Below are 12,185 nucleotides of genomic sequence, written 5' to 3'. Positions count from 1 at the left end.
CATCTTATAGTCCTGGCTTAGAGGGAACCACTTTCTGTTGGGTTCTCTCTTCTTTGGGAATGCTTCATCTTAGGGTTCTCCGCAAGTTTTCTGCTTCCCCCTAACCTCTAAATGTCTGCTCTTCTCGCTCTACATTCTCTCAAGCAATCCCACTCATGCTTGTGGCTCTAAATGTCATCCATATACTGAAGGTTCCCAGACTGCTGCCTCCAACTTAGAGCCTTCCAGTCATGCGCATGTCATGCCTACTTGGCCCAGCAGCTTCGGTGTTCCAGGGACCCCACTGAGAAGCCAACACATGTGCATAGAACAGGACTTCTGAGCTTCACCAAACTTTCCTCCTGCCTGCCCCCTAAAAAACTCATCCCTCCTCTGGTTTCCACATCTGAAGAAATGGCAGGCATTTCCACCTAATACAACCTGGGAGTCATTTTTCCCAACTCTCAGATCCAATTCCTAAGCAAGACTTGTCAATTTAATATTAATAAGAGATATCCCGATTCCATTCACTTCCCCTTATCTCTACTGTCATCATCCTGGGACCACATGAACGTGACGTCTCACCTGGTCTCTTGAACTAGCTTCCAAGTGATTCTCCACACAGCAGCTCATACTTGGGGGGGGGGGAGGGTCATGCCATGCCCCTACTTAAAGCTCTTCAAAGGATTCCCACCAAACTGAGCATGAAATCCAGACTCCAGAAAGCCTTTTGTGACCTTGCCGTGACTTCTGTCCATCTCCCTCCTTCTGCTCTGTCCACGGTGGATCTTCCTTAGGCTCTAAGAACTTACAGCGTTTCCTACCTTGGACCATCTCTGCCTGGGATTCTCTCCCCCTCACTGTGCCTTCAGCTCACTTCCTCAGACGGGACTCCCTGAGAGCGCCCTATCACCCCCGTTTTACGGCGGCTTCTCCCGTTCTTCTCTCACAGAATTCAATTCCTTCCACCACAGCCTTTGCCACAATCTGTAATTACACATTTGATCGTGTGTTTATTTATTTACTGTCTTCCCCCCTGGGTGGCTTCCAGAAAGCAGCTGGGACTGTGTCTGTTTCTCCTCACTGAGCACAGAGCGCCCAGCTCAGGGGCCGTCACTGCAGGAGGCTCCATAAATCTTTGTTGAATGAATCCACTCTCTTCTCTCGATGTGTGTTCTAGCAGGAAGGCTCATCAGGTGGGAACACTTTCACCCAGAAGAAAAAAAGAAATAGCAAAAAATCTAAATTTTATAAAAACCCGAAGACTTTGTTTTACAAACATATAAATTATTTTATTTACAAAGCCATGTTACAAAAAAAAAAAAAAAAAAAAAAAAGCAAAAAAAAAAAAAAAAAAAAAGTACAATCGCTCACTGGAGAATGTCTCCAGGCCTGGTGCTGAACCATGGCAGTATCAAGAGATACATGTTTGTTCTTTCCTTTTAAAACTGTAAGCCATAGAATTTACTATTTACACCTACATTAGACATTTTATTCTGCTTACAATATCACAGGCATGGAATGAATTCTATCTGACAGTGCTAATACGTAAAGGTGCGGGGACAAAGAAGGAAAATACTTAGTGTTACAAAATATGGATCATAGAAAAGAAACCCACTCCACAAGTGTGGCATTTGTTTAGAACGTTGGGACATGCTTTCTCCAAAATTCTTCTGGAAAAGGTTCTAAAATCGGTAGTAGGAAAGGACAAATGAGCAGGTGCAAATTCTTGTCTGTGCAACAGTTACTGAATATACCCCATGACTGACCAGCTACAGAAAACCCACCGAGTTTTGTTAAAGTGCCATGGGCTGACAGCATAACAAAATATAAGGTGTAAATAGAAAATTTCTTTTTTTTTCCTTTTTTAAAACAAGAGTTCACTGAGAATCAGCAATAATAGAATATGCTGTAGAAACTATTCTCTACAAAGGTTGATCAGTGTTATTTACAATTGGTACATTGATACAAAAGAAGGCATACAAGTTATCCAAGTCGCTTTTTTTTTTTTTTTTTTTTTTTTTTTTTTTATGGCTGACAGGTCTATGCATTGTGTTATGCTTAACACCCAGAGCTTTCGAGCCTCTATGGCTGGCGACAAGTCACGAGATCTTCAGGCAAATGGGGGTGGGGTGGGGTTGTGTGTATGTGTGTGTGTGTGTGTGTGTGTGTGTGTGTGTGCAGTCAAGGGGCTGGGGTGGGATGCGCAGAACAGAAGTTCCCAAAGGGTGTCACCCTAATAATGCTTTATAGGCTGGTCCAGTTGAACTCTGTTAAAACAAACCCAAAGAAAACCTTTTATTTGCATTCCATTTTTCAAGCTGTGAGTTTTTAATACATCATTATAAAGTAAACCTGTGGTTGATTGTGAAGGAAGAAACACCGTGGGTTTTCCCTTTTTGCTCAGTTTTCCAGAAATGTCCTCACCTTGGTCAGAGCCAGTCTTTCACCAAGTAAGCAGCATTCGGTGGGGAGCCTCTCTATTCCAGCTTGCAATTCAAGATGCAGACAGCTAAAATGTTTAAGCCAATTGAATTGCTCCTTTCGTCCCTGTCGAGACATTATTTCTCAGAAGCAGCCACTTAATCTCTCAACCTTTGTTTTCCCTCTTTGAGTGTAAGAGTTTATAAATCAGAGGGTTATTTTGTTGCTGAGATTTTTTTGTGTGTGTTTTTTTTTTACTCCTGCAAGTTTTACAACTTAAAATAAATTATAAAAAAACAACAGACTTCTAAAACCGAACGAGACAAAAAATTGTGCAAAAATAACAAAGATATGTACATACTTTTCAGTCTGAAGAAATGTACAATAAAAACATAATTCAAAGAACATTTTAAAAATATAAACATTGCTTAAACTTTCCTACGTTTCATATTGTTTCTGAAACTATTCTGGTCAGTTAGCTCTGTAATATAGTAAAACATAAATTATTACAAAATTAACACTATAAAAATTTACTTTAAGAATATCTTCTAAACTTTTTTTCCAAAGGGTCTAACCTGTTTATAATTTCTTAAACATTTTATAAGTCTTAAAATCTGCCTTAACTTTTTTTTTTTTAAAGAAAAAGTAACCACCTTCCCTTCAATTTGTAGTCTCTTTTTCCCAAGACGTAAATAAACAGGCATATAAGTGCACTTTTAACACTGTAGAAATAAAAATGAAATCATCTGAACTAATGTCCTGGTACCTAATATCAACTCCTGATTTTTAAAAAAATCTTCATTTTATATTAAAAATTTTAGGAATCCTATAAGAAACACGGTCAGTGCAATTCCATTGATACAAATCACTCCGTTTGCCTCCCGTCTTTGCGAAATCCAATGTGGTGAAAGGTTAACAGTAGTCTGATCTTTGGGTTGTGGGGATGGGAAGGAAAAGGAAAACTTCGGGGTAGGGCTGAGGGTTTGGGTCCAGCTGTGAAACTGGCATTCATTTCTGATTTAGGGATGAAGCAAAACTTCCTAGTATCTCTTGCTATTACACCGTATATAAAGGTTCATGATTAATAGCACAGAATGCCTGTTTCATATGGTGAACTCCTTTCCTGATTACCATTCCCTAGCAGAGCTTGTGGTATTGCTATTTCCTTCAGAACTCCAGTGTGAACAGTTTCATAGCTGTAGGGCTCTAGCTTCTCTCTTCCCGTTCTTCCAAATAGCTTCTTCACTAAGCGGTAGCTGGGCTACGACACCTCCCTGGGATGGCTGTATCCGAGGTGGGGCTGCTGATAACCTAGCCCAAGCTGATCGATGGTGTGCTGATCGCAGGGGCCCCTGGGGCCCAGGGCACGGAGGTGCACGGGCGGCGCTGTATTTATTCTCATCAGGTGTTAACCCTCCATGGAAGCTTAGCTCAAACCCTTCCTGCCCCCCTAGCCCTGCTTATCCTCCTCTTGCCTAGTCCTCCCGGGTGGGGGGGGGGGCAGCTTGTGAATTTCCAGCGCTGTGGAAGCTGCGTCTCAAGCCCTGAGTGGCCTCCTGGGGTCTCGTGACCTTCTCCCTGGGATTTCTCCTTCTCTGGGTCGCCTGACTTAGGCGCCCTCGTACACCCGCACCCTGGAAGGGGTTCCGCCGCATGGATTCCTAACGAGCTCAGATAATCGGTCTTTTGAGGGATATCCTCCCCTCTGCATGAGCTCTGCCTCCTGCCACCTTCCAGGCCCATTCCAGCCCCTGTCCCTGACCCAGCAGATCCTCTCTGAGCTGCACAGCTGGACAGTGGTATTCGCCAAAAGACATAATTCCACGGCCATTCTTCTTCGTTTTGCCCATAGCATCTGGCTCCCGCGGGTCTGGTGCAGCGCAGAAACCTGACGAGGGCGCTCAGCCTGGGCGGGGGTTTGGGGTCTCGGCTCCCCAAACACAGGCTGTTCCCCAGCAAAGCCCCTCCCCCACATGCCGTCCGGGGGGAGCCGGTGCGAGCCAGCTCCTTCCGAGCCAGCTCCTTCCGCATGGCCAGTGGGGACCCGGTGAGAGGCAGGGGGGAGGGGGTGGAAGGGACGGGTGGGAGAGGTCACGGAAAGGAGCACCGCAGCATGTGCTCAAGTTCAAGGTTTCAGACAAGGCCAAGCGGGAACGGACATGCGGCCTGTCTGCTCTCGCGGCTGGAGCGACATGATGGTGCAGCAGCAGCGTCGGAAGCTAGAGGGGCGACCCCAAACTTGGAAGAACGAATACACATGGCAAATGAAAGAATCGAAACAAAACACTGGTATTGTTTTCCGTAAATCTTAAATTCACGTTCTTTTGCCTTTTGCTTTTTTCTTCAAAACTAAAAACTGGTCAATTAAAAAAGGAAGAAGAAAGGCCAGAGCCACAGGCACCCGGCCCAGGAAACAGACTCTCCCCGGCTGCGCGCTCCCCTCCCTCCTCCTCCCGCCTCGGCCTTGGCGGCCTGGCATAGGTTTGGAAGTGGCTTCACAGTCTTGCTATGGAAGAGTCCTTATCCTGCCCGTTCTGTTTGTGGTCTTCTAGGAAAGAAAAGAAAAGCTTGTTTCAAAACCATACACTTGGGATGACTGGCGAGAATTCGAGAACAGAGGCTCTGTTGTCCCAGCTGTGATACTGAGCCACCCTGGGCCTAAGGCAGCGGCGAGGAGCCAGTGAGACGCCGGATGCGGAGGGCTCGGGGCTCCGGGCTCGGTGCTTGTGATGTGGCCACGCAGGTCCTCACTCGGGGGAAGACACAGGGACACATCCTGTGGACACGCATGGAGGGGTCCCCTCCTGCAGGGAGCACTGGAATAATGGACCTGTACCTTTTCCTACCTAACCTGTAGACCACGTGGAGAATTCTCTAAGGAAGACGTTTAGTGTTGGATTAAGTATGGAAGCTTTGGGTTCAAGTTACTTAGCCTCTTAGTCCGGGCACCTTCAGTCTTAACACGAGGATCATCATTTGTCCCTCACAGGGTTGCTACGAGGGTTTCACGTATGTAACGTATGTAAAGGGCGCAGCATAGAGAAAAGCCTCAGCAAATGCTATTTTATTATTATTATGTTTGTTAAGGGTGACTGTGTAGGCAACAGGTGCAGCCCGCAAACTGTGCAGGAGGGCGCCGCGAACAGGGGCAGGTTACCAGGGCATAGCCCCCCCCCACTCCACCCGCATCCCCTCCCCCTGGCACAGAGTATAGGCTGCAGGTGCTCAGGCACAAAAAGTGACTCAAATTGCTGGAGACTCTCCTTGATCTGGGGATACAAAAACTACTTCCCTATAATCTTCACCCAAACACGACCCAACATTGGTGGGGAAACCCCAGAGGCCAAAATGCAGACAAACATATTTCAATTTGGTATCTACAAAAGCTACAGCACATCGAAAACGACCTAACACAGCCATGCATGTATTTTTTCCTGTCACGTAGAACACGCCTTACCCCACCCCCTACCCTCCCTCGGCCCCCCTCAGAGGCACACGCACTCCACTGGAGAAAATCATTTGTACGCTGACTACTCTCACACTGTTTGTAAAAACTGCTAGATCTACCCGGAGATTCCCACCAGGAAACCACATCTTGATCAGTAGCCACAGCTCACCAGAGGCCTTGAGAAAGGGCTGATGGATCCGTGCCCCGAGCAAGGCCCTTGGGTCAATTCATTAATTTTCACAATAACCTCAGGAGGTAGGTGTCACCTTTGCCATTTAACAGATGAAAACACTGAGATTCAGAGAATGTGCCTAATATCACACAGCTGCGATTAATAATCGGGGCTAAGACTTGTGTGTTTGTTACGCGTCAGGCATTTTCTACAGGCTTTATGCAAATAAATTAATCCTCACAAAAGCCATACGGGGTAGGGGCCATTACGATCCCCTTGTGGGTGGGGAAACTGAAGCACAGAGAAGTTAAGTAACTTAGCTAAGGACACACAGCTACTATCAAGAAGGCCAAGCTCCAGAAGCCAGGAAGCTATGCTCTTAACTGGAGCTGAGGTGTGAGCCAGGGTCTGTCCCAAGGCCCTCGCGCTCTCTGCTGGTGACCCCATGTCCTTCTCCCCCGGTGACTTACCGGCCGGCTGTGTCCTGGGCTGGATATGCTTGAAGGGCTGGATTGTGACAAAGCTAGGCTGCTATTTTTCCCGACCTGAAAGACACCAGCGAAGTCCCACTCAGATCCACCGGTGTCCCGCGGCGCCCAGGGTACAACAGCGCCCTCCAGTGGTGTGCCGCTCGAGTTTCCATCTCAGATGGCAGAGGACGCAAATGGCTCCGGGGGCACCTCCCGTCCCACAGGAAAAGAGGAATGGAGGGGAACTCTTAATTCTGCGTCCCAGATGTGGCCTGTGAGTTTCAGGGATGAGGATGAAGGCGTCCGGCGAGAGGCCTCGCCCCTCCGGGGGTTAGGGGGGCACTTACCCCTGCAGAGTCCCCGCTTCTCCGCCTCTGACCTCCCAGACCCGTCCCAGACCTATCTTGCTCCCAGCCCTGACTCCCTGGGACTAGCTCAGGATAAACGCTTGCCTCTTATTCTGGGTCGATTTTCCTGGCCACGGGACACAGCGAACACCTTGCTGTTCTTCAGGAAACTAGCCAAATGGCCCCAGGCTTCCCCAGTCAGGTGGGAGCCGGCACGGGGGGTGGGGGGGCGATGGGTGTGGCCGGGCGATGGGTGTGGCCGTCGGGCTCCTCCCCTTCCTGTCCTGGGCACGTGGTGGGCGGGCTCCTCGGGTGAGTACGCTGCCCACCCGCAGCTCCTCCTTGGGCCTATAAAGAGCTTGTCCTCCGTGTTAATTCAGCTTGGCATAAAGACGTCTGCCTTACACTCGCAGTCTTGTTTTTCTGTTCAATTTAACATCTCTGTGGGAAATTCGGGTCTTACACCTACCAGATACAATTAAGTAGATTCCCAAAGCACATGTTTACCTTGCATTTCTTCAACCTACGTCATGCTTCTCCCAGTCTCCTAACAGAATTGCAAAGGCCTTTCCCTAGCACTTGGCCATCCCCGGGGGGTGACGCTGGACAAAAGTTTCCTAAATGGCCCAGTGACAAGCACCCAGGTATCACCCACATGAGAGTCAATGAGGGCTAGAGCCGAGGCAGCTATTCAAGGCATCAGCTTTTTCGATTTCCCTCCTGATAAATACTCTGGTAGAGGCCTGTCTGCTCCTTTCACCACTGGTTTTGACTAATTCATTGTGTTTGCTAAACATTTCGTAGAGTCCTGCTGACCCAAGGACAAACAGGGCAACGTTGACTCAGTACAGAGACATTCCATGAACACGGAGGCATGAAGGTTAAGAGCCCAGACTCCAGAGCCAAACTGCCTGGGTTTAAATCTCCGCCCTACTATTTCCTTGCTGTGTGACTCTGGGCATGTTGTTTAACATTCCTGTGCCTCAATTTACTCATTTGTAAAATGGGGGGTAATAACAGGTAACAATTAAATGAATGAATATATCTGAAGGGCTTGGAACAGAGCCCATCCCTAAATAAGTGTTAACGGCTAGAACTTTATCTAAAATGGGTGACACTAGGGGGCGCCTGGATGGCTCAGTTGGTAAGTATCAGACTCCTGATCTCAGGGTTGTGAGTTCAAGCCCCGTGCTGTCAGGGTGTGGCCTGTAAACCAGTGCAGTGGCACCCCTGACCTGCTGACTCAGAGTCTGTATTTAATAAGAACCCCCCCCCCCCCCAACACACACCTCCAGGAATTCCTGTACACATTCAAGTTTAGGAAGCCCTGGTTCTGCCCTTCATCGTCCTGAGGCCTGGTGGTGGCCCCGACCAGCAGAGTAGTCTCAGGGCTGGCCCCCCTCCCCTACACCCCTGGAATTGGGGGTCAGACCCTGGGACACCTGCTGCAACTGCAGACGGGTATGAATGTCCCAGGCTCCAGTGCAAGGACCTACATCTCTCCCTATCTCACCTTGGCCTCAGTTGGCAGCTTGCCTGGCCCTTGGGATCCAAATGTGCTGTCTTGCATGTGTCTACTTGTGATTTGTGAATCCCCCTCAAGATGTTCTCTTCGTGAGGTTTTAACTAGCCTCATATAAAGACGACATAAAACATTAAAACATCTGTTTAACAACTGCCTCTCATCTCTCCGAAGTCCTCATCCCCACACAGGGCTGGGCTTAGGGTCCGGCCCGCTTAATTCTAAACCTGGGCAGCCGCAGCCCACCATCAGGTTCCGGGGCAGGCCTGCGGGCTCAGCCCTCCGCCACCTCCGCCCTCTCCTGGGTGCCCAAGCGGCAGCACCTGGAGGGGGTGCAGGCCTCTCCTAATAACTCCCCCACTCCCACCCGGGGGGAAAGACCAGGCTTGAGGACGCCTGAGCTTGGACTCTTCTCGCCCCATCCTCCTGGGCTTCCTCACCATACAGCCTCCTACTTGCACAGTGACATCATCGGACACTTCTGTGCCGATTGGTGTGAGATGCAGTTTTACCATAGGAGCGGGAACAGTCACCCGGGAGGCGGCAGCACCAGCCACCACACCCCAGATGGTCCGCCCCCCACATCACTGAACCTGCCTGGGCCTCAGGCTCTTCCTAAGGGGCTTTCCAGAGATCAGATTTAATGAGATTGTCCTCAGAACTCAAGATACAGAAGAAACAGAAGTGGAGAGGGAGCTCAGCATCGCCCCGTGCCTCAGTTTCCTCGTCTGTAAAGCGGTGATAACAAATGCACCAACCACTCTGGGTGGCGGGGTTTAAGCAGTGACACTTGCATAGAGCTTAGAACAGCTCAGCACACAGTGAGAGCCGCACAAAGTACGTGTTCACTAAACCGTGCTCAGAACAGAGGGTGCTCTCTGTTACCGGCCTGAGCCACCCGGCTCAGCAGGGGCGCTGCCCAGCCCCCTCCGCCCCCCAGAGCCCACGAAGGCAGTGCCAGGAGGCCCCTGGAAGCACGGGTCCCTTACCTGCCGAGAGGAGGTGCTGTTAACGGGATCGGGCACCGGTGCGAGAAGGCTGGGCGGGGTCTTTTTGTGAACGCTATTCATACCAGGCATTTTAGTGATTTTACAGGCTTTGCTACTAGAACTCGAGTTCTTACGCTTTTTTCCTTCTGATTTGTCAAAAGAGAGGGGCAGCGAAGACACGGCATTGTGTGAGGCCAGAGAGAGGTCCCCTGCAAGGGAGGGCACAGAGAGGGGACAGGAGTCACTGCTGCCGCCCACCGAGCCCACGTGTCTCACTATGTCCGTGGGGCCGCCGGGCAGCGAGGTCCGTCCTGAGGGCTCCAGTTTGGCACTGAGTGGGCTCACCCCATTGTTTGAGTTGTGCACAGACAGACTGTTATAGGGAGGGGCCGCCTGATAGGAGTTCAAAGCTGAACTGGCATTCAAAACACAGTTCTTTTTGTGGGGCCCTGATAATGGAGACGAGAGGGATGTCTGCAAGGTTAATGAGGAGGAGGAGGAGGAAGTCGAAGGCTGCGGCTTCCTCTTTTTGTTACTTGGAGACTCGTCGCTACGGGCGGACAGGTCTTTGACTTTTGAGGATTTGCTGGTTTTGGTTTTGGATGGCTTGTGGGATGGGGAAGGGATGACGGCTGGTATCGGGGACACGGCAGATGGGGCCTTGAAGGTTGAGTCCATGATGCTGAGGGTTGCAGCCACATGGGGGAAAGCTGTGGTGTGTGACATGAGGGCGCTCGGGTCCGGCGACGCCACAAAAGCTGCGTTTGAGAGCATGGCTGATGTCATTATGTAAGAAGAGGTGAGTCTCGAGCTGATGGGAGCTGAAGGAAGATACACAGCACTGGGGTTGTTGAAAGGCTGGGAAACGGATGCTGGAACGGGGGTGGTGATGTGGGCTGCTGGCGAGGGCATGGGGCTATCTGCCGCAGGAGGGATCTTCCTAAACATGAGAGAAGAGTGAAAGAGAAACCGTGAGAAACAGGCTTGGCAGCGCTCCAGAGGCTCGAATACGTGTGAGCGGCAGGGCTACAGAGAAACCCCGGTCGGACCACACTATGGAAGATGAAGCCTGGAAGGATGGCGGACTCTGAATTATGGCCCTTCCCTGTGGCTCCCCCCATTGCAACATCCAGAAACCTAGTTTTAATCACTTTCAGGTTCTCAGATCCTTTTCTCCATGCTTGGCTACTGGATAATTTGGGTTCATGAATCAAGTCAACTGTTATTTAGAATATAAAATTCCCCCTCCCTCTCTCTCCCTCTTTTCTTTTTTTGGCAGTGATGACGGTGATTTTTAATGAGAAGTAGTCATTTCACAGGTAGGTCCTAACTTGAAGTCTTCAAGAAGTGTGAGGACAGGGCTTTGCCACCTGCACCTGGGGGAAAGCCCTGCACACTGCCTTTCGGGCCTTCCCAGCAACCCCCGCCCCCGCTGCTGGCAGGCCAGCACCCTCTTGCCTACGCTGTCTGCAGCCTCCGCTTTATTCTGCAGAGAGGCACGAACACGTGAGCTTGGGCTGCTGGCTCCGATTTATTCTTATTCACCTCACCCGACCTCAGCTCTTGCTCTGAGGGCTACAATGGGGGTGTGGCTGCCCTTCCACAGTCTTCCCGTCCCTGTGTTAGGATGGGGTGAGACGACAGAGACCCACAAGGATCCAGACCAGGGGGTCAGGAATTTCCAGTTTGTTCTGAAGACAGATGCAGGATATGGGCAGAGGAGAACACATGGTCGGGGGGAGGGGGTCTTCCAAAAGGTTGGGGGGTGCCTGCGAGCAAACTCCCTGCCCCCTGCACTGTGTGGGGTCCAGGCCAGCACCAGGGGGCGGGTCACTCTTGGGGCCTTCCTGGAAACTCCGTCTGTGGACTCCCACCTCCAATCCATGGTCTGGCTCGAGGTTGCTGCTACTCTGGGAACTGGGAGGAGCACAGGGGTCTTGGGGTCACCATTTGTTCCTGTTTTTTTTTTTTTTTTTTTTCTTGCAGGAAAGGATACTGACCTCAGGAGCCAGGTGAATATTTTCAAACAGGCGCTTTCCTATCTTTCCCCTTGCTCCCCCTCCCTGCTACTCTGGACATCATTTTCAGTGTAGCTGAGCCATCAGGAACTAGCTCTCTCTCTTTGAAAGCAGCACTTGAAGGTGGGCAGACTTGGGACTTGCACCCCCAGGCTTCGAACAGGTGTGAGACGGGGCCTCTAGAAATTCCTTGGCTCCTTGGAAGCCGCCCTCTCCGCTGTAGCAGCAGGACGGGGTGCCCCTGGACTCCAGAAAGAGTAGATGCTGAGGAGGGAATTCCTCTCCTAGCGCTGCCCTGAGGCCTCGGTTTTCTGCCTGCAACCTGGTGGAGCTTATGGCTTCCATCTTTAGGGTGGAATCCAGAGGAATCCTTGAATGCAGAAGCACAGGGTCCTTGAAAACATCAGATCACACGGATCAAATATAAGAGGAAAAACGTTGCCAAATCCACTGTGGCCATGATGGCCTTCGAAAATCTACTTTTTCTTAAGCCCAAAGGACGTAAAGGTCCTGTCAGTCAGTGCTCCTTAGTACTTGTTGCAATGAACAAATGAGTGAATGAATGGATGGATGGATGGGTGGGTGGATGGGTGAGCGCGTGGATTCTCGGCAGCAACATAACTATGCATGCGGGGCAAGGACTCCCACGACAGCAGACCCGACAGGCCTGGACCCGCCCTTCAAACTGTCCGGCACTGCACAACCCCGCCCTGACGCTATCGGGAGGACTTCTCGGGAAGTGTGATGCTAGGACACTCTCCCCGCCGTCTCTGTCGCCAGCCTGCTCCATCTTTCCCTGACTCCAGTTTCTTACCA

At 50.3% G+C, this 12,185-nt stretch overlaps 1 protein-coding gene across 7 annotated transcripts in view; it reads right to left on the bottom strand.

The window, feature by feature from the left end:
* Positions 1-4,695: 4,695 nt before the first annotated feature.
* ATXN7L1 (ataxin 7 like 1) overlaps positions 4,696-12,185 on the bottom strand; it is a 229,113-nt gene continuing 221,623 nt past the window's right edge. For 3 of the 7 annotated variants that reach the window (XM_044385806.3, XM_057304076.1, XM_057304075.1), the window contains 2 exons: positions 9,352-10,291; positions 5,902-6,568 (listed from right to left, as the gene is read on the bottom strand). In XM_044385806.3, the coding sequence (XP_044241741.2) occupies positions 6,395-6,568; positions 9,352-10,291 (1,114 nt within the window). In that variant the 3' untranslated portion in view covers positions 5,902-6,394. Of the gene's footprint in view, positions 4,952-5,901; positions 6,569-9,351; positions 10,292-12,185 lie in introns of those variants that run through there. The other 4 variants (XM_026503771.4, XM_057304073.1, XM_026503781.4 and 1 more) reach the window with 2 other exon arrangements.

The sequence above is a fragment of the Ursus arctos genome, unplaced genomic scaffold, assembly GCF_023065955.2.
Source record: "Ursus arctos isolate Adak ecotype North America unplaced genomic scaffold, UrsArc2.0 scaffold_3, whole genome shotgun sequence".
Lineage (NCBI taxonomy): Eukaryota > Metazoa > Chordata > Mammalia > Carnivora > Ursidae > Ursus > Ursus arctos.
Note: the sequence above shows the minus strand (reverse complement) of the source record. Positions and strands in the feature narration are given on the sequence as shown.